This window comes from Suncus etruscus, chromosome 19 (assembly GCF_024139225.1).
Source record: "Suncus etruscus isolate mSunEtr1 chromosome 19, mSunEtr1.pri.cur, whole genome shotgun sequence".
Lineage (NCBI taxonomy): Eukaryota > Metazoa > Chordata > Mammalia > Eulipotyphla > Soricidae > Suncus > Suncus etruscus.
In genome coordinates this window covers 41,511,594-41,534,453 of record NC_064866.1, presented here as the reverse complement: position 1 = coordinate 41,534,453, position 22,860 = coordinate 41,511,594, and the positions used below count along the sequence as shown (strand labels likewise).

The window sequence follows — 22,860 nt, the reverse complement described above, 5'->3', positions numbered from 1 at the left end:
AATAATGATGCACCTTCCTTTTCTTTCTTTTCTCCCCCATCCTTGACTTTTGCTTCCCCGTTCCACTCATTGTGCATAAACATTAACACCACAACCATAAATAGTAATTAAAATTTATTATTTACTATATGTTATTCTAGGCTCTATCCATGGAGAATTAGCCATATCAATAGTTCACGAAACACTCTGTGGATAAGTGCAGTCTTTACTACCCTATTATCTAAACTAAATATAATTGATGTGCCCAAGAGCGCATGGATAGAAGGAATAATTTATGCCTCATTACTCCCAGTTCACACTTAATTCTTTATAGGATTTCAAAAGCTTAGAAATAAGTCTTCAGTTACACAATTTCTAAAAATTGGAAATTGATGAGGAGGTAAATGGTGATCATAAGAAAACAAAAGAGGATCTTTCCTCATGTCTCTCATCTGGTGCATATGACCTTGACATACAATGGTCATATATGCATGATCCATTTAAAGTACAACCCCTAAATTTCAAAGGTGCCCCAGTCACCCTGTTAAGTAAACCCTGTTAAGACTCATTCCTAGTGGCTTTCGCCCTCCATGGCTCTGAGGAGTTATTTGTTAAGGTTAACTAAACTCAGAGGACTAAAAAGGCAAGAAGAGGAGGATAACTGTGTACATTATCTAAACTCTGATTCATGGACCCCATTGGAATTATTTCTAAGCAAGAGTCCATTACATCTTTTACCTTGGTCCAGTCCCTTCAGCCTGACTACCAAGAAAGTGGCACATATGGCCAACTGTCCTGGTAAAGTGGTCTCTCAGTTTTCAGTGGCTTCAGAACACTATTCTAGAATCCAGGGCATTTTGTTGTCCACACTCAAGCTTACAGAAACTTACTCTGACTCCTTCTTGTGTTTTTACAAGTTCTATTTTTCTTTTGAACTGTGGTAACTAATCTAATGAGAGTGAGGCCCTTCTACTCTGTGTAGAACATTTGGAAAGATATACTTTCCTCTACAAAAACGTTTACTTTACCTGTGCGTGAGAAGTGGTGCTAAATCATGTTTGTAATCATGGTGCTTAAATAAAGTTATTATTTTTTTTTAAAAAAGATCTCATGTGACTAGTGTATTGTTCTCCCCATTCCATCTCCAAGCTTACCTTTCCAGAGATAAACCTGCTGGAAACTGGTGAGGGCGTTCTGTTCTCCTTCTTGTGGTGTCAAACCTTTAGAGAAAGATGTTCATTTTATGAGGATGGGTGTAGTTGCTCTCCCATTGGCGCATAAAGATCATTGCCTCCCCTTCTCTATAAAAATTACCTCCTTTTTACTTTTCTCTTCTTCAAATAAAACCACATAACTTGAACTATGTAGTCCTTCCTCCCAGTTAGAGGGGGAAATAAGGGAGGCAGCAAGACCAAGACTTCTAAGTAGTAAGCTAGGTACAGAGGGGACCACATATTCTCACAGCCCCGGGGGTGAGGGAGGAGGATATGGGAGGTAGGACAAACACGGAGGGGTAGGGAGGACAAATCGGTGATGGGAACCCCCCTGATTTTATGTAAATGTGTACCCATAATATTATTGTCAACAACATGTAAACCACTACGATCAAAATAAAAATTATATTAAAAAAAATTACCTCCCAGACCTAAGCACTGTGTTTTCCATATGAGATAGACCCTATGTTTTTGGAGCTCTTTTCCAACCCCATGATATTTAACTATATTTGGGGCACACTCCAAGTATCTTACTTTGAGAATCAAAGTAACTATTATGTTGAGATATTGCAAACCTCGGACACACAGAAACTGGGGATCATTCAAAAAGGCAACAATGGACAAAATTTGCTGCTAAATAGATAAATCTGGAGAGTATCGTGTTGAGTGAAATTAGCCAGAGAGACAGATTCAGAAAGGTCTCACTAATATGCAGGATATAAAGAAATTGTAAAATAGCTACTAATGCCCAAAAACAGAAACAAAAGACAAAAGAAGTGGTCCTTAATAGTAATATTGCCACTGTGAAGGGGTGGAGGATAGGCTAGGGAAGGGACCATTTGACAGTGATAATGGAAAATGGTCAATCTGGTTGAGAAGTGAGTGCTGAAAGGGGGTAAAATGATAAGCATGATATCTTATCAATAACTCACAATAAGCCACAGTAGCAAAAAAAATGCCTTCTAGAGGTGCAGGCTGCATACTAGAAGAAAGGGAAACTTGTGATGTTGGTGAAGGGAATTAAACAATGGTAAAGGGATGGGCGTTCAAACATTGTACCCCTGAAACTCAATGATGAATAACTTTGTATGTTATGGTGATTCATAAATACCTTTTAAAAGGCAACAAACATAGAAGATTATTCACATCACCAAAGACCTCTAAAAGTCTTGCCTCTGAGATCAGAGAGAAAGCAGAAGTAAGGCATTTGCCTTGCATGCAACTGGCCCAGATTGGACCTGGGTTTGATTCCCAGCATCCTACATGGTTTCATGACCCTGCCAGGAGTGATTTCTGAGCACAAAGCCAGAAGTGACACCTGAGTGCTGTTGGATGTGGCCAAACCCCCCACCCACCCACCCAAAGCTTGATTTTTGACTGGTTTGTGTGACCTATTTTACATAGGATTAAAAGGAAAATCAAATAATACAGGTTCTCTGGTACCCAGAGAAAAGTTTGTATTCCACATAGGTGTGTACATGTATCCAGCTGTAGTTTTGGCCCCGTATACAATGAACAATTATAAAAATAGGGTCTTCTGCTTTCTGGGGGTGGAGGGCCCTATATAAGTCTATTAGTCCTTGTTCTTCTAGTTTCTCATTTAGGGCTCTTATATTTTTTGCTAGTTTTCTGTCTGGTGGATCTGTCCAATGGTGATAGTAGAGTATTGAAATCTCCTACTACTATCACACTGCCTTCCATATATTTCTTTAGGTTTGTGAGCAAATGCCTTACGTATTTTGCTGGCTCTGCATTTGGTGCATAAATATTGACCAGAGTTCGTACTCCCACAAGAGATGAGTTAGAATATGTCTGTCACAAATAGGTTTCCAGAGCAACTCATAACCACTCTCCTTATAAACAAAGCTGCAGGAATACTTGCATATTGAGAACTTTAGTGGGTTGGCAAGGAGTAACTTAGTGTGTGTGTGTGTGTGTGTGTGTGTGTGTGTGTGTGTGTGTTTGTCATTGGGCCATACCCATTGCTCATGGTTCTGTGCTAAAACATTACTCCTGTAATGTGATCTCCTGTGCTTGGAGATCAAATCTAGAATAGAAAATGAAGCCATGTCAGCCACCTGTACTATCTCTCTGACTTTCCTCTCTGTATGGAGCCTGCTTCTTGAGAGTTTGTTTAGTCATCATTGGGAGCCCATCAGAAGAGATCATGTGATGTAGTCAGGTAGTTAGTTTGAACCAAATATGGGAGTGGGCTGTGTGTTAAATTGGAAAATCCAGGCTCAGGAGTACACTCTTCCAAAATCTCTTCCTTCTCTGTATCATTTCCCTCACTTCTCCACTTCTGTAACCTTGACCCTTGTAACTAAACTATACACAGAGATAAGGATGTCAAGCTCCCTTTATGCTAAACACTGGCCGATGCACAATCTAGGATAGCTGTTTCAAATAACAAATAAGTTCATTTCTTCAATTTTTTTCTTCTGTTCTTTGTAGGTACTCATCGGATATCCACTCCAGTTTCATCTGATGCCATGAGTATTATGATGTATATAATAAGCTGTTATACCCGACTCCCAACATCACAAAAGAATGACAGCCACCAATATAAAATCAAGCTTTATAAAGAGATTGCTAACCTGAGTGTCCCTATTGTACAGTGCATATAGCCTATGGTTCAGAATAAATATTAGGTTTATTATTATCAAAGTCTATTTTTGTTTTAAAGTCTAAATCCCTTTGGCATTTGGGACACTTATTCTACCTGTTTTTCATTCATTTGTATTTTGAACTATTGTTAAAACTCAACCTTCTGATGTTCCTAAGACCTTTTTTCTTATTATACATAAGGAAGCTCAATTCAGCTAGTAGAAGTTAAATAAAAGAATCAAGAGCTGCTCATACTTGGGAGATAATTGTGTGACTCCCACTTAAGAAATGCATGTACAGGCGGGGGTCGGTTGGGGAGGAGGGAGATTTGGGACATTGGTGATGGGAAGGTTGCACTGGTGATGGGGAGTGTTCTTTACATGACTGAAACCCAAACACAATCATGTATGTAATCAAGGTGTTTAAATAAAATATATATAAAAAATAAAAAATAAAAAGATTACTAAAATGGGGTAGATTATAAGAATGGTATATGACCTAATTTAAAGATGAAATTGAGAAAAAAATGCATGAACCTGGACACAAAGGATAAACAGCTATGATGAGAAAGAGAAACATCAAGATTTGAAAAGGTGTTGCTCTAGATAGAAAGGCCTTTGGATGATGTTCATGGCTCTTTTTTGGAAAGTGTTTGCCATAGAAGGCAACAGAGTCTTCTATGTGACACACGGGGAGGACAGCTTTCTGTAGTCTACATTCTCGCTCTGATAGTTACACTGTGTATAGCACAGAGAAAGAACCCTCTACCCCAAGTCTTTATCAAAAGTGTCCAAGGGGTTGATAGGTGGGAAATTGCTTTGTAAAATGCAGAGAAGGTGCTGAAATCCACTACCAATTTGTGCATAGGGAACTTGGAACCTGATAAATATACTTAACACTGTCTTAAATCCCCCCCAAAGTGCACCTTTAAGCTTTCTTTGTCTCTCAATATGTATCTTAACACATGGGCAAGCAAGTCATAAAAGTAAAACTTCAAAAGTCATTTATAATCACACCATTTCCCTGACAAGGGCACATTCCTCATTTTGGGGCACATACCAAGCACATGGCTCCATGGACTTAAGCGCTTCACTCTGGATTTAATGCCCATGAAGATATCATCTATCTTTCTTCAAAATTTTTTTTACCCAGAGCTACCTCACAGTGTAATGAATGTCATATGTTTACTACCCATCATTTAAATCAGCAGTTTGGTTTGATTTATTCCAAAAGAAACTAAGCCTCATGGAATGCCACCAAGTTCTACAATAAATTTTCCAGACTTTGGTAAATATACACTTCAGAGATATTATGTCTATTCTCTATGCCAGGCTTTTCACTCTGTGGTGTGATTCCAGAAATTAATAAGACACAGTCCAGCTCTTAAAATATAACAAAAACGGACAGATGTTTTTAAAACAGTAATAGTCTCATCCAAGACTATAACTGTCAGACATCTTCCCACTCTACTGAAGGATCTGGTATTCTCTCTCAGGGAAGCAGCCATCAGGCTTAAAAGATAGAACAGTGGGTAGGGTGCTTGCCTTTCATGCAGCCAATCTGGGCTTGAAATGCAGCATCCCATATGGTACCCTGAACACCTCTGAGTGTGGCCCCAAACAACAACAAAACAAATAGAAGCAGTTGTGAGCATAAGCCTAGAGTCAGAATGATTTCACTCAGATCCAAGCATATAAACTGTGAGGCTCTGCAATGTTCCCTCACTTGTGTGCCTCAGTTTCTTTAGCTGAAAAAGTGGGAATGATGAGGGCATTGATGGCCTCTTCTTAAAAGTACTTGAGTTACTATAATATCCAGCATCTGTCTGGATCACAGTAAGAGAAATGTTAGACATTTCCTTGTTCTTGATATGAGAACTCTTTCCTTCAATCTTTGCAACAACTCAATGAACTGAGAGTTATTTGGCCCCTTTATAGATCTCTGAGTGCCTAGGCCTCAAGAAATTTGCTGACAAAAATATTTAAGGTCACACAATCAGTTTCCGGAACTAGTGTTCAACACCCCAGGAAAACTCTCTGCTGAGCTAGTGAGGAATATGAATGGGAAATGGGAGTAATAGGGGTAAACTTTCCAACAAAATCCATTAAGAACATGAACAGAGTTCTGCAGAGCAATTAACTGCAGAAAGTATTTCCAAGGAAAGGACAGTAAATTCCCCACTACTGGGGACACAATTGCAGGAAACTGAGAAGCTGTTATTTTGGAAGTCTCTGCAGGAGACAGGAGATGCCAGCCTTGGAGGTCATACCCTCAGAGACAAAAAAAAATTGCTATCACCAAGATAGTGCCTTGTTTCCCCTAACCTGGTGCCCAGTCTGTATCCCATCTTCAGCCTGTTCATGCAGGCGCACATTGCTGAGTTTCTGAGTTCAGGTGCTGTCATATACAGAGGGCAGAGAGAAGGCAAGATGGTGCCAGACCCTAGAAGCAAGTGAACCCCAGGGCCTTACTCTAACTATAAATTCAGGTTTATTTGCATTTGGAAAGAAATTCCCAGGCCACCTAGCCAGAACTTCAAGTGGGCTTTGCAGTATGCAAATAACTTGTTAGAACTGACTTCTGGGTCCACCAGGGGTTGGGTGGAGTAATGTGTAGATTTGAGGATTTGTATTTCTTCCCCAGTTGGTGTCAATACTATATAGCTGGTTCTCACTATTGAGTGGAACTGGTGGGTTTGTGTCTCTAGCCTCCAACTCAAGACAGAGCAGAAGACCCTCCAGACTGAGAAGATCAGGGCAGTTCCATCTAGATCCCAGACATAAATATTCTTCCTGATCTTTAACCGGTGACCTCCGATAGGATGCCTAGTACTCAAGCTTACAGGACTATGAGATCTTAAGACTAGAATTTCCAGGAGAAAAGGGAGGATTCAGTCCAATTCTTGTTTCTGTTCACTGAGTCCATAGATGGCCAACTGAGTCTGTGAGTAGAATGAACTATCAAATTCTAATTTCCATGGAGGGAAACAATAGTCCCAAATGTATTGGTTTGGGGGCTGATGGCACATTAGCTCAGTATTTATCACTTCTTGTAGTGACTCATATTGCACAGAAATTAATGTTCTCTGTCACAAATTGGGCCAAGAGCATCTTCCCACCTAAGTTATTAGCTGGATTCTACGTTGTGCCCCAAAAGCTGAAGGGTCGCAAAAGGGATCCACGCTATAGCCCTTGGAGGTCTAGCTTGCCCTTATTCTCTGCTGCTTCTACCTTCTACAGGTGAATAGGGCCTCCTAAAAAAGGAGAAATAACATCAGACTGTGCCCCAAATGCAACCACCTTCCTAGAGACTTGACAATGTGAGCAAACCCAAAGAAGATTCATAAAGCATCTCTGCATGGTAGCCTATTATCAGCCAGCTTAAAACCTTCCACCTACAAAAAGAAATGTCAAATAAAACATCCAGTGAACACTCCAACAATAAAGATAAGCACCACATAAAGGCCATGGTCTTGAGATAAAAAAACATGGCAGAGCACATAAAGGAAGAAAAGAAAAGAAGAAAAAAATAAATATGAATGGAGACAACAACTTCAATAACCACACCAAAACAAATAAATTGGCAAAAAGTAGATAAATAAATTTTAAAAAAATTGTGCTTTTTGCCTCTTTTTTTTTTCTTTTTTCTTCCATCCTGCACAGGCACAGTAAATATTGGGGTCAATTGAAAAGGAATTCCCTTGGCCTAAGAGAAACAGGGTTTCTTCACACTTAAAGTATATTGTCATGGGATTAACTATAGACTCCTTTCAGGTTTATTTACTCTCCCCTTGGTGCTTTTGTGGTGTATGGAAGACTTCTGCTCCCAGGTTTGATCCCAGCATCACAGGTGGTCTTCTGAATTCTGCCAGGAATGATACCAGATTGCAGAGCCAGAAGTAAACCCTGGGCATCATGCACGTGGCCTACCCCAAACACAAAATATGGAAGTACATTGTAATCAACTGAAAAGCTTGTTAAAATAAGGCTCCCAGCATTTGAGTTTCAAATTCAGGTCTGAAATGGAGGTCAGAGAATTTCCATTTTTAACAAGTTTCCAGGAAATGTTGACGATACTCTCTAGGAACTATACTTTGAAAACTTAAATCATTCTTTGCTGGGAAGAACTATGGTGCCATGACTCTGTCTAATTTAAACGGTTGAAGTTCTTGCAGGAAGATCAGAAGGCTGTAGTTGTTTAAATATCAGACAAGATGTTGTAAATATATTTTTGGTCTAAGAACTACAAAAAATAGTTCTTTAAAATAATATCTGGATCCTGGGGCTGGAGCAATAGCACAGAGGGTGGGGAGTTTGTCTTGCACACGGTCAACCTGGGTTCAATTTTTGGCATCCTATATGGTCCCCAGAACCTGCCAGAAGTAATTTCTGAGCACAGCGCCTGGAGTAACCCTCTGGGAATTGCCCCAAAGCAACAAAAAATAAATATCTGGATCCTAAAGCATTACAAACAGCTGACACAACCTCAGTGTGTAACGTTTTGTTGTTAGAACTTACTTTCTAAAAGAGAATTATTCCAGTTATATTCTTTATCCTAATAAAATATGATGATTAAAGATTAAAAAAAAAACCTTCTACCTAGGTTTCTCCTTCTGCAGAATAAAGCCAAAACTTCAGTGGCTTTCTGGGTAGCATTTAGAGTATACTTTTGTTAATTTTGAGGTCACACCCAGCTGTTCTCTGGCTTACTCCTGGCTCTGTTAAGGATCACTCATAGTTGGTTTCATGCAAGACAAGCTTCTTAATCCTTGTTCTATCTCTCCAGTCCAAAGGTGCATTTCAGCGGTAGAAATTCTTCAGGGCAGAGGAAATGCTCATACGAACACTACAGACGCCCTAGCTACTGTAAATCTTCATTTTGAAGGCCTGTATATAGGAATAGAAGCAGAGACTTACCCTTGAACATCTGACCTCCTAGGCGCAAAATTCCCCGGCAGTCCTCCTGGTTACACATCACATCAGGACATGGAAAATTAGTCTGGCCCTCAAGGGGGTCCCTCCAATCTTCCACACTGCAGATCATCATATCAGGGGAGCTCAGCAACCCACAGATGATTGGACCTGCAAAGTGACAGGGGGGAAGGCAGGCTATGATGCAAAGTTACTGGGTATAGAGAGATTCAAGAAGGTAGTGGGAGGGGGTGGGCTGAAACTTGGGAATGTAGGAGTCTGGAATCCAATTGTGTCATTTTCTCTGAGAGGTCACACTAATCTTACTAGAACGTCCCCTAGGAGAGATCACCACTGAGACCCCCAGGCCACTGAGGCTTTCTTCATGGGCCAGAAATTTTGCACCTCTGGGAGTTCCTGCCACATCCCACTCTTATTTCTACATCCCAACCGTGATCTACCAGATGGTTTAAGGAACTGAGAGAGGAGTATTTTGATTCAAATAAGCAATCATTCACACCCAGGGTCCAGGCTGTACCCTGATGACAAGTGTTTTCTACTTAGGAAGTGAGCTTCCTGTCAAGAATTGTATCCAAGCAGAAGCTGCATACCTACATGCCTGGAGTGTTTGGAGGGAAATCTGCAACAAAGGCAGTCATTGAGCTATCTTGTCTTGAATGGTTTTTTTAACTCTGAATTTCAAAGTGCCACATTCTGTTTATAACTTTAATTAGCATTGGAAAAACCAGTTCCCATACTAGCTGGATTGGATGGTGAATTCGGTTCAGTAAATATATGATTCACAAATGGATGTTTCCAAACATTATAACAAGTAATATAAGTATACCAGTTCTCTCAATTCTTATGGACTTTAAGATCTGCATTTTACTGAGGGGGGAACAGTCTCACATAAATTCCATAAGTAGTGTATTCAGTTGTAAAGATAGAATAATGTTGATTTCATTTCAATCAAGAGCCTTGTTACATGGCATAGTTAATTGCACAGATTACCTCGAAATAAAGACAAAGAAACATGCCACCACCTAGGTCCCTTTCTTATCCTCTATCTATCCAAATGTAAATACATCTTGAACTCTTCTCTCAATACTGCCCTTCAGAGAGATTACTCTAGGACAGCTGGTTTAGGAGTCAAACATAATTTCCCTCTCTTTTCCATCTACTACTTTTAATTTACAAGGCTAAAACAACTCTCATCACTTGCAGAGAAATATCAGTACTGCCATGTATAAAAGTTATCTTAGAGCTTAGGCCAAGTATAGAAACTTGGGAAGAATTCTGTATTGCTTTGTTATATGCTCCAAACATAGAGCTTCTAGCTTGGTAGGTCATCTGTAAACATGTATGTGTAAGGGGTCAGAGGTGGCATATAGAAACCAGTCTTTATAGCATCCCTGAAACTTCTGGTTCCAAGCCAAGCCCCATTTCATTTCCTAGACTCGGAAACTGAGTCTGAGATACAGATAAGAACATGACTTTTTAATTGCTAATATTAGAAATGCCTGGCCAGTGTTGAAGTCCTTGTCTAGGCCCAGGCTGAGGAATAGGTCTGAGGGTAGAGTGTGACCCATCAGAGCGCTGAGAATTCCCATGTCTGTCCCTTCCACAGGCCAAAAGTCAAAAGAAGAGAACTTGAGGTGATGCATTGCCGATACCGGACTCACAAGAAAATGCATGCAACTTCCTTTTACAATATTAAAGTGTCATTTAGAACTCTTGGTCTAAGGAGTAGGGGGGCACCAAGAAAGAAGGAGTAATTTTGCAGCTTCCTACAGCTTTTACAAGCTCTTAATAAGCTCACACATGCAAATGTTCCTGAGCTCCAGTTCCAAGCAGCCTCTACAGAAACCCCATGGGTTTTCATTATTATCAGCGACTGGGGGGTTTTAGACAAACAGAGAAATGCTGAGATGGAAATGCGTTAGGGGAATGATGGGGTGAAGGGGGAGGAGATGCAGTGAGAAAGGAAAACCCGACTCGAAGTGAAATGACTTTCCAGATGGCAGAAAGAGGATAGATTCTATTCCGAGTCATCAGAAGATGCTGCCAAAACTTCATAAATTAAAACTCCAAATCTTTCCACGAGACAATAGTGGAAAAAAAAAACATCTGCCTCCTGTTTTATATCTACCATGAAGACAGTTTAATACTCTGCATCTAAGGTGCTTGCTCAGCACAGCATAATTTACAGGTCACAGGTGAAGCCTGGAGGAAAAAGCAAGCAAGCTACTGGCCAGAAATGTCAGAAAAAGGGGGGAATTTAGAGGGCTCCCTGCTCCATGGAACAAAATAATTCTTCGATGTGTGATCCTAAGGAAAATGAAGTCAACATTTCCAACTTGAAAAAAAATCATATAGCCTGCTAAGCAATTGAGCATCTGGGGAAACTGTGGAGTCTTAGAAAAGACATTTAGTTCAGAAAAGGCCAAAAGCATTCTGTTTGAAGTACAGTATTTCTAAATATAAGAAAACATGCTCTAAGGCTGTGCAGCTTCAAAGATACTGGCCAACCAAAGATATCAGCTTTTGTTTTTCCCTTGAAGACCCTCAATAAAATGCTCTGATTGAGGGAAAATAAAGGAAAACATGAAGACATATATGTGTGTATAACAATGCATGCTTATATATGTACATATCCATATCTATATCATTTTGCTTATAATAGTTTATAATCTTGAGCATGAAACTTTTAAAGGGACTTTAGAGTTCAACTCAGATTTCTGCCTTAGTATTCCAATAGTCTCCAATATGACATTATATTTAAGCCACCATGATCAATATGATGTAATCTCAGCTTTTTAATTACCTTGTTTGAACTCTCAATAGCATTACAATGTTTTTAATAAACTCTCTTCATCATTCTACATTTCTAGAAATATGTAGATTTTCTGGGCTTACTCCTCTTTGTCTGTCTTATTCATAAATCTTTACCAATTCTGTAGGTACTCATTAGGAATCATCCTCTCCCTCTCTCACCCTTGCTATCCTTATATTGTGCCTTATTTCTAAAAAATTACACCCTATTCATGCCTCTGGTATCACCTCTGTCAGAAATTTGTGTCAGAATTTTGCCCAGACTTCACCTCTGTGCTCTAAATTTTTGTATACAAATGTTTAGTTCATTTCTTGGAAGTAATTAAAGACACAATAAACTTAACATATCCCAAAGATAACAAATTAATTTTCTTCCAGAAACCAAATATAACCCACTGTATTTTGTCCATTATTTTTACAACAAATAATCAAATAAGTATCTCCATTTTATGGAAAAGAAGTGGCCATTTAGATAGTTTAATCAATTTGTGCAAAATTTCACAGACAAAAAAACCAACAGAGCCCAGATTCTCTTTTATACTAAAGTTCTATTTCAATCAGCCGGTTAAAAACTAAGCCAAGTCCATGAATTCACTTCTATAAACAAAACCCATTTTCACTGTTGATAGATAACTGAAAAGTCTAGTCTTTATTTTTATTTTTGAGCCACTCTCTGCGGTGCTTCTGGCTACTCCTGGCTCTGAGCTCAGTAATCGTTCCTGGCTAGGGGCACCAAAAAGGATGCCAGGGATCGAACTGTGTTCATCTTGGGTCAGCTGTCTGCAAGGCAAATGTCCTACTACGGTGTTACCATTCTGGCCCAAAAAATTCTAGTCTGATTGATCATAGACCCTAGCATACAGGAAGTACAAAGTAGATCACTATTCAATGAACATGAATTACCATATTTTTAAACACAATGTGACATAGCAAATGCAAGAAATAGTAGTAAGATGCTGTTGAAGAAACATGTTGACTACAATCTCAGCTGCAACACTTTTAATAAAAGCTGTGACTAAGAGTAAATGACTTAACTTCTCTCAACTTACACTTCTCTGTTGTAAAATGGCACTCACATTCCTCCCAAAGGAAAAGAGTATAAAGAAAATTATTACTATAAATGGAAAATGTGTGGCATGAAGATAGTGTCATGAAACTATCAACTTCCATGGATATGTGATCAACTGATGCCAATCGTTTCCAAGGTCATTGCCATGTCCTCGATCCTGACTCCTAAAACCCTTCTGCTACTTTTCTCTCACCAGATAATTGTTTTACTGACATATTTACCTCCTTGGACCTGTGAAAGAATGAAGCCATCACAGCATGAATCCCTGTCACATGCAAGAAGACAGAAGAGGTGGACCTCGGTCAGATTAGCCCCTGAAGCTGAGAATATCATAGGACTGTACATTCCAGATAATGTATTTTGGAAACCAGTTTTTTCAAAGCTCTTCTGACTTGCTGAGTTGAATTCTTGCCCTGGGAAGAAGGCATAAAAATTTGTTTGAAAGATTTCAAAACAGTACAGAATTAGCCATAACCAGCACTTAATGATGGTACAACTGTGGACCCTCTAGACTGGGGACTTAAACCATCTAAGATGAGCTGCTTTCATATCATGAAGCTTCTGGCTGTGCTTATTATGCCTAAAGAGTCCTAAAGATCAGGGAACCCCCAAAATTCCATCCCTAAACCAGCAGATCCTTTTCCCTTAAAGATTGGAAGAATGCATGGGGAGCATTTGTTATCATGTTTACTATAGCCAAAAACCTATTGAGTTCCAACTATCTACACAAATGTCATGATGTGTGCTTTCCTTGCAAGATCTCATTTTATGATATCACCCTGTGAGTTAGATTCAGGGTAGTCTGCTATCCACTTGTTGTTGTGAATCAGAGAAATGGCAACACATGGTGGGCAGAAAATTTTATAGTGCTCAAGTTGCATTGGTCTATGTGGTGTTTTCTCTAACATGTGTCTGCCAGTACCCTAAATAATAGGTGAATGTAGATCCAAGGCAACTGACTGTTATAAACTGCCCGGAATTTAGGACTATACTGGGCTCCAAAAAATACCTTTTTCCTCCTGCCCCAGAGACTTTCAGTTCTGTCCTTAAAGTAATGATTGAAATGTCAATTTTCTTTGCGTAACTAATTCTTCTGTTTATGACACACTCCTCCCAACTATTTATTTCCTAGCCCCAACCGAAGCATGTAACCATTTCTTCTGGCATTTATTTTTTTATTGGATGCAATAGATTTCTTTCAACTGCTTTTCAAGCCATTTAAAATAAAACTTGGTATTAAATTAAATTAAGAATTGGTATTCTTGGGGTGGCAGAATGACAGTATAGCACTTGCCTTGCACATAGCCAACCTGGTTTAATCCCTAATGTCTTATATAGTTCCCTTAACCATGTCAGGAGTGACTACAGAACATAAAGCCAGAAGTAAGTGCTGAACACTGCAGGGGAGTAAATAAATAAGTAAATAGAATCAATTGCTTTTGTCAATGCTACTACTAACAGCTCTTTCATCCTTCACTCTCTTTTTTAAGCCACTTGAGACAGAGACTACTTGTCTCCAGCTTGTTGTTCTCTGGAGCCATTTACCTCTTTCAGTGCAGTCAGTTACTGGCCACTTTTAATGCACTTCAAGTTGCAACAACCACATTCCGAGTGCTTGGTAAGCACTCATGACTATATTCTATAGTTTGGACAACAGAGCTTTATAAAACCCATTTCCATTACCCCCCCCCCCAATCACTGCACAAAGTTCACTGGCTGCCATCATCTCTTAACTTGCATTGGCATCACCCTGTAAGAGCCTGATCAGCCCTTCAGGGTGGATTCCTCCTCAGCCTTCAGGATTCAGTTCTAGCATCTCCTCTTCTGAGGTTCCTTCTCTGGCCACCCTAAAGTCATCTCTGTCTATCTTTTTTATTTTTAACTTTGATAAAATAAGCCTGATATATGATTGACCCTTTAAGTCATTTATAAGAGAACCATTAGTGACTCTGAGTCTATTCACACGGAAGTGCAACCACCACCCCAGCTAACTCCAGAATAATTTTCCCTTCCTCCCTTGAACTCTGTTCCCATCTGAGTCTTAACTCTACCTCCTTCTTCTCCTCAGTTATAATGGCCACCATTCTGTTTCTATCTGTGGACTTTGCTTTTCTATCTGTGGACTTTGCTGTTCTAGGCCATGATTGTTTTTGTTTGTTTGTTTTTTGTTTTTGGGCCATACTCCGTGATGCTCATTTGTTACTCCTGGCTATGAGCTCAGAAGTCACTCCTGGCTTGGAATTAAAACGTGGTCCATCCTAGGTTAGCATGTGCAAGACAAACGCCCTACAGCTTGTGCCACTGTTCCAGCCCCAAGGACACGATTGTTCTTAATCATTGACTTGTTCCTTTTTGTTTTATCAAAGTGTTTATTCAACATCTGCAATGATCATACTGCTGCAACACTTTATTATCAACCAGGATTCTGTCTGCTGTGCTTACAAGAATAGCCAGACCTTACTAAAGTGCATATCAGGGGCTGGAGAGATAGTGCAGTGATAAGACCTTTTCCTTGCATGTGGCTGACCCGAGATGGACCCAGGTTCAATTCCCAGCATCGCATATGGTCCCCCAAGCCTGCCAGGAGCGATTTCTGAGTACAGAGCCAGGAGTAACTCCTGAGCACCACTGGATGTGGCCCAAAAGCCAAAACAAAACAAAACAACAACAACAACAACAACAAAAGTAAAATGCATATCGCATTGTGAATATTCAGGAATTATGGAATAATTGGAATGCCCATGGTTGAAACAATCTCTGATCAAACTTTAAAAGATGAAGTGGTTCTGGGAGACCTTTCAGCTGATCCTAAAATGCTAATTATGTTTTGATACAGAGGATGGCAAGATGCTTCTACTTTCTAGACTGTATGAAATGGGGGTCGTGATGGGTAGGATGATATAAAGCATTGTCTTCTTGTAGTTCAGAATAGCTCAAATCCCTTCTCCAATGCTCAAGGCCATAGCAAGAATGGACACAGCAAGAAGCAGCTGATTAGACTGATCAAAGGGTCCACTTCCCAATCTCTCACAGTCATGACACACCCACACAGTATTAGAAACTTCCAGAAACCACTCCTCTTCCTCTTCAGTAGTAATATTTTATTCCTTCTTTACAGAAAGTGAAATAAAGAAGCCATTCTTGATCAGAGAGAGGTAGCAAGAAGAGACATATTCTGAAGCCAACCTGGATCCTAGTTCTGTTTTTTTTTTTTTTTTTTTGCATCAACAAAATCAAAATCAAATAAACCAAAGCACAATTCTGCACTGAACTTAGGAAACCGAGAACAAACTTCTATTGCAATCTTCCCCCACAGTTTAAACTTTCAGGAGATGAAGAGGAGAAAAAAATCCTTAAGAAAAAAAAATTGCATTTTTTCTAAAATGTGATAGAAGGCCAAGGTATATTTTTTAAAGAATATTTGTAGGACATTACTTTTTTATTTAGCTTTTATTTTTTAAAAACAATCTCTATATTAAATTATTTTTAAAATATAAAAGTGAATATTTGAAGTGGAATATACCATGTGGCAGAAATTCTAGTAACCTGGCAGTAGATCAGAGAACTGGATTTCTTCCCTGACTCCGGGCTCTTCTCTAAGACAGGATGGACCTCAGACCAAACAGCATAAGCATGTGTCATTGCCATGAGAGAAAGACAGACCCTAAGGAAGACTGTTCAGGCTCCACTTGCCACCAGCTGTCCCCAGCACAAAATAGAAGCCAAGACCTCCACATTCATGCCTTATAGACCCAAATCTAGGAAACTAATGTTTCCTACATCTATATTCTAGAAACTTTGAATGCTCTATACCTACAGCCTTCAACTCAGCTCTGCAGGAATCTCTTTAACAAGAATCAAAATGAGAAATCATCTCAGGTGAGATAGGACTAAGGGATGAAAACTCGGAAACTTGTTTCTGAGATGAGGTTGGCTTGATCCCCACCATGAGAATACTAGTAGCCTCTGCTACAGCCACCGTCCTTCCAAGGGAAAAACTGCTTAGCTTTTACACTAACTCCAAATGAAACTAATGACCACTATTATTTTACTGGTAGCCTGGTACAATCTGATGCTTCTGTGGTACATTCAGAAAAGTCTTTTGGAGATGTTGGGTTGGGAAGATTCATTTTTCTGCTGAACTACAGTAGCCCAGTGCCATACCCTATACCCTCCAAAAGAAATAATCCAGCTCTCCAACTTAATTATATCAAACATTTAAGCCACTAAATTTGTTTTAAATGTATAAATCCTGAACCATGCAGCTCCATGTGGTCAAAATTTTATAGTATAACAGATCAATAGTATCACAGGAAATTTGAAGGGAAAGTTATGTAGAAATCTACCAAACTCAATGAGGCTAAAGAGTAACACAAATGGCTCAACTAGTATAAGCCAAAGCCCCATAAATCCTTAGACATCAACTTTCATAACAAAATGGGGAGATATAATTATTTCAAATTGATCTTTACTGATTTCAGTTTTAATCATTCTATTTTTCTTTGTGTTTAATAAACAATATAAAGTAACTTTAAGCATGCATGGAGGCAGGCTGTGGTAGTGGGTAGAAAATTGAGAACACTGGTGAAAGGAAGGCAACTCTGGTGATGGCACTGGTGTTTGAACATGTAATGCCTAAAATGACTATAGTATGAATACCTTGGGAAATAATGGTACTTTAATAAAAATTACAAAAAAATATTATAGCAGGGTTAGAGAGATTGCTCAAGGGATCAAGGATTTTCTTGCATATGTCTGACACAGATTTGATCCCCAGCACCACATGGCAACCCTAGCATCTCCAGATGTGACTCAGCAGCACAGATCTGGGAGGGCTCTTAAGCACTACCTGATGTGGTCCAATCGCCCAGTTTCCAGCATGCAAAAAAAAAAAAAATCATAGGGCAGGCACTATTGTAAACAACTCCTCACATCCACACACCCCCCCCAAGTACACCTTATTCTTATCTCCCAGTCATCTCATATCACTCTAGGATGTGTAAAACACACCTGGAAGGAGAAGGTAGTTGACAAAGATCACATAGCTAACATTGGTCAGAGCAGGACTGACCTAAGAAGGAAGGCTCAGAGCCCTCCCATTAACCAGTAGACAGAGTAAGGCCCTTCTGATCTTTGCACTTAGTAGTGCTGACTCCCTGAGCCCTGAAGAGGACACAAGATGACAGCAGAACACAGGAAAAGTTCAGTCTATATAGATTTTGGGGAGGCTCCCAGTTTCCCTGCCATGCTGTTCAACAACCTAGAAATGTTTTCTGGGCCCATTTTAGGAAGGGAACTCAGATACTCACCGACAAACCCAGTTTTCCTGTTTGCTAGTAAAAAGACCTTGACAGTTCTCTTATTCTCGCTGAGCCTACATAGTCATATGTAAAATAGGTAACCTGACCTTTTTGCCTTCTTCTAAGGGTTTTTATGAGGGTGGAAAAATAGCATAGAACAGGACAAAAACTGTATGTAATCTACATCATGAAAGTGACTCCTAATACTCAAAGAGTCCTTGACCTTCCCTTCTTTGAGATTTGGAAGAACATCAAGGAACTATATCTTGAGCCTCCTCAGATTCATGACCTCTGCATCTGCATATTTACAACTCTCGTAATGGAGGTGTTTCCACAGCAGGAGAAGGTCCTATCTATAGGGAGAGGACAGTATAAGTTCAGAAGTTTCAATGGTTGTTATCAGACAGAATGACACCTTCCCAGGATGAAGACAAAAGAGAGAGACTGAAGGATTTAATGAGAATAGAGACCCAGAGGAGCAGTTATGGGAAACTCAGAGACCAGGTCCAAGCTAGAGATACATACCGCATCACAGCCGCTGCACACGGCAGTGTGGGGCATGCAATATAGACTTGTATGAGTTCTGCCCACATTCTCTGCCTCTATTCTTTTGTTTTATTTGTTGTTGTGATTTGTTTTGTTTACTTATTTGGGTCACATCCTGCGATGCTCAGAAGTTATTTTTTTTTTTTTTTTTTGGTTTTTGGGCCACACCCGGCGGTGCTCAGGGGTTACTCCTGGCTGTCTGCTCAGAAATAGCTCCTGGCAGGCACGGGGGACCATATGGGACACCGTGATTCGAACCAACCACCTTTGGTCCTGGATCGGCTGCTTGCAAGGCAAACACCACTGTGCTATCTCTCCGGGCCCAGGAGTTATTCTTGACTATGCTCTAAGAAATTACTTCTGGTGATGCTCAGGGGACCATATAGGATGCCAGTGATCAAACCTAGGTCAACAATGTACAATAAAAATGCCCTAACTGACTGTACTATTGCTCCAGATTCAGAATAGCTTTGTTTTTGAATGACTTCTTTTGTTCGATTGTAGGCCAAGTCATGAACAGGGCTTAATCCGGCTCTGTGTTCAGGAATAACTCCTGGTTGTCAGGCGACATATGTAGTGCCAGATACTGAACCGATCAAACACATTTAAGGCAAGCTACTGCTCATGACACTATGTCTTAAGTCTCTGTTCTTTTCTCAGCTCTTGACTGATAGAAGAAGCCTTCCAGCCCCTGTGGCCATCTGGCTTTTCTCTAAATGTCATCTTCTGAGAAGAAATTCCAAGCATTGGCCATTTTAGGTCACTGGGGTACCAAACTATAGAATTAGGTTCACTTACCCTTCTTAAAATATACAGCTGGAGAGTCTTGGACCCCTCTACTCACTTTCACTTGGCAACTTAAACTTTCAAAGCTGGTAACTTGTAAGTTTTCTGGTGCATCTTGATTTTGGAGCTGGAAAGAGTCAGAATTATGGTCCTAGGGAAATTAAAAATTCAGTTGAACAATTATTTATTAAACTTACTATGGAGAGGAATTGGGGTTACAAATATAAGGCTTAGTACCCCAATCTTTCTTTTTTTGTTTCTCCTAGTCTACTGAAGCACATAAATATGCATACAGTACATTCTAGCCCAGAACACTGGCTACAAAAAAAAACCTGAACTAAGATTAGAAGGCCATGGTAGAGAAGACAACAATTGGGGCTGTTGAGCAAAGGAAGCATTAATGTTTCCCAGGAACAGTGAAGATTAGGAGGTACTATCAGAAAATCAGAAGTCTTAAGAAGAAAGAGAAAGAGAATATAAAGCAGAGTAAAGAGAAGACCCAGAAACCTGAAATTCTAGAATAGGTCTCTAGAAGTAGGTCCAGAGCTTCTTAAGAACTATTGGTTTTGAGGACCTATGGCAGGACCCAGTTCTGATGAGATCTTGTAGATACAAAGCCTCTATACAAGAAAATCCATGGAAGTTCTATGCTTAGAAACAGGGAGGCCCCATGAGAGACCTTGCCAATCTGCTTGCCACCAGTGGCTTAGCACCCATTTATGGTCAGCTATTGTGATCCATATTGGTTCTAAAAATCTGACTCTGATCCTTTAGGGAAACAGAAAGAAGAGAATTTTTTATTAAACCAGCATGTTCAGAGACTTAAGATCTTTTCCCTAGGGGACCCCCCCCCCCCCCCGCCGTAATAGTTGCATCCCTCAAGGTCTTCAGTTCCAAAGCAGAAGACAGAAGCGCTTGGCAGAGGAATGCTGCTTGAAGAAACACTTCAGGCAAAATGAGACAGCTGAACTTGGAACACCCAGGAAGCAAATAAATCAAGTATTTCCAAAGCCAGGCACTTGGATCTTTCTTTTACATCAGTAAGGTCTGGTTAAATATCAGTAGCCACAGAGCCAATTCCCCTTCTCTGACTCGTAGACAACCACCATATATCTTTAGACCAGTTTTGATTCAAGGTACTGAGAATAATATTTAGGGTCAGAGAGATAATACAGCATATGAGATACTGGCCTTGCATACTGCCAACCAGGGTTCAATTCCCATCACCCCATATTATCTCCTGAGCATCTCCAGGAGTGATTTCTGAGCACAGAGTCAGGAGTAAGCCCTAAATTTCTGGGTGTGCTCCCCAAAAAGAGAAAATAGTATCACACTCCCCAGAATGATTTAATCTTTCAATTCTAAGAAGTTAACATTTTATGAAGAGTCCACACTGGCAGCTGTTAAAACCAGAAACCTGAATGATAAAGGCTGTTTTACAGATAAGGACACTGTAGTTAGGGAAAACTGGTCAAAGAGATGCAAAGATTTGAGAGGCTGAGGTCCAAGATCTCAGATCCCTCCCTGACTCTTCTTCATATCCGGTAGCTAAAGACCCAACTTGAGAGTTCTAAAGTTTAGAGATCCACACTTCCAGCCATTTCCAGGATGTCACTTAAAAAATACTCTTAAACTACTGAATCTTTAGCCATCACCAACCAGAAGTCCTGGTCCCTCCCTGGCCCCAGTTTCTTTGGCTAAGTTGATCTGGGTGTGACCCACCCCCCATAATCCTACTTCACCTCATCCTTGTGTACTCTACTTTAGTGGGGGGTGAGAAGCAGGGAACCTAAAGACAGGTTTTAAACGTGGGCCATGTGTAAATGGCCCCTCCCAAGATTGTGTCCATTGGGTCCCCAGCCACTGCAGGCCAGATCTCATATTTCTCTTGCTCAGTGGAGGCCAGTGAGATCTGTCCGAAAACACTATGGCCAGAGTTCTACTACCCCACAAACCTTGCTGACACTTCAGTCTATACAAGATAGTCCTAAGCAGATCATGCCAAACTTTTTTCTCCCTTAACAAATATACAGTCCCAAAACCAAAGGAAAAAAAAAAAACCATGGCAACATCTCTACCATACTTGTGTAACTTTGCTTACCTAGAATAAATAAACCCTAAAAGAGATCTATCTCCAACCACTTCTTACACAATTAAACAGATCACTTTTTAAAAACACCCTGAAACTCCAGCCCCAAACCCACACTATGCAAAGAACAATGGGGAAACTAAGAAGACACCAGCAGCTGGGGATATGGAGAGAAATTCTAGCAGATTGCCAAGTCTTCCAAAGCGCACAAACTCCATAGATGAGGACCAAAAATCAGCATTTAATGTCTTAGCTATGGAATACAAAGAATCACTAACCAAAGAAATTAAGAAATCTATTGATGATCAATTCATCCAACTCAAAGAAGAACTCTATCAGAAGATGAGAGTCCTTACAAAAGGAAGTTAGGTAACTAAAAACATGCTAGCAAGCCACAGTAACAGAATTACACAGAGAATCGCATGAATAAACTTGAAGACAAAATGCAAACTAACAACAACAAAGAAGTCCAAAAGAAACAAAAGACAAAACATTGGAAGAAAATGTAAGATACTTAATGAACAAAAGAAATAATTTATGATTTATAGGAATACCAGAAAAGGGGAAAAGAGAAAGGGGAAGAACAAGTAGTGAGGTAAATAACAGTAGAGAATTTTTCCCACTCTCTAGAAAGAGACTGCTGGATAATTCCAAGAGGCAAAAAGAGTTCTGAATAAAATAGACCCTAATAGATCAACACCAAGACATATGGTAATCCAAACAAACAAACAAAAACAAAGAAAGATGAACTCTTCAAAGCAATAAGAGGGGGGAATCCAAGTACAAAGGAAGAAACATAAGTCAAATCAGATTTCTCATTTAAAACAATTCAGGCAAGAAGACAGTGGAATGACATTTTAAACTACTAAATAAAAGAAACTTCCAACCTAGAGTCCACTACCTGACAAAAATCTCATAAACATGGGAGGGAGGACTAAAAACATTCTCAGACAGAAAATAACTCTTAATATTTGCACTAATCAAACCAACACTAAATGAACTACTCAGATAACTTACACAAACCGAACACCCAATTATAAAAACAACCCCACACAATATAACAGCACAAGAAACTTCTCTGTCAATGATCTTCTTAAATGTCAATGGATTAAACTCCCCCAGTAAAAAACACAGAGCGAAGGATTGGATCAAGAAACAAAAAATGAAAATCTTCTGCCTGCAGGAAACACACCTAAAAGATCAGGATAGACACATGCTTAGAATAAAATAATTAAAATCAATTATTCAAGCCACTGGAAAAAAAACGCTAGGACAGCCTTACTTATATCAGACCAAACTGCATTCAACCTCAAGAAAGTACTCAGAGACAAAGATGGACACAACTTATTGATCAGGGGATCATTAGACGAAGAAGTACTAACTCTGATCAACTTTTATGCACCTAATGCAGAGCAAGCAAAATATGTAAGACATTTGCTTATAAATCTAGAGAAATATATGAACAAAAATGTAAAAGTAGTAGGATATTTCAACACCCATTATCACCACTAAACAGATCTACTAGGCA

General features: G+C 39.7%; 1 protein-coding gene across 1 annotated transcript in view; it reads right to left on the bottom strand.

Annotated features, from left to right (window-relative positions):
- TG (thyroglobulin) overlaps window positions 1-22,860 on the bottom strand; it is a 286,547-nt gene that overhangs the window by 183,643 nt on the left and 80,044 nt on the right. The window contains exons 26-29 of the mRNA XM_049765629.1: window positions 19,256-19,370; window positions 12,833-13,024; window positions 8,717-8,881; window positions 1,134-1,199 (exon numbers count right to left, since the gene is read on the bottom strand). Of these exons, the coding sequence (XP_049621586.1) occupies window positions 1,134-1,199; window positions 8,717-8,881; window positions 12,833-13,024; window positions 19,256-19,370 (538 nt within the window). The remainder of the gene's footprint in view (window positions 1-1,133; window positions 1,200-8,716; window positions 8,882-12,832; window positions 13,025-19,255; window positions 19,371-22,860) is intronic.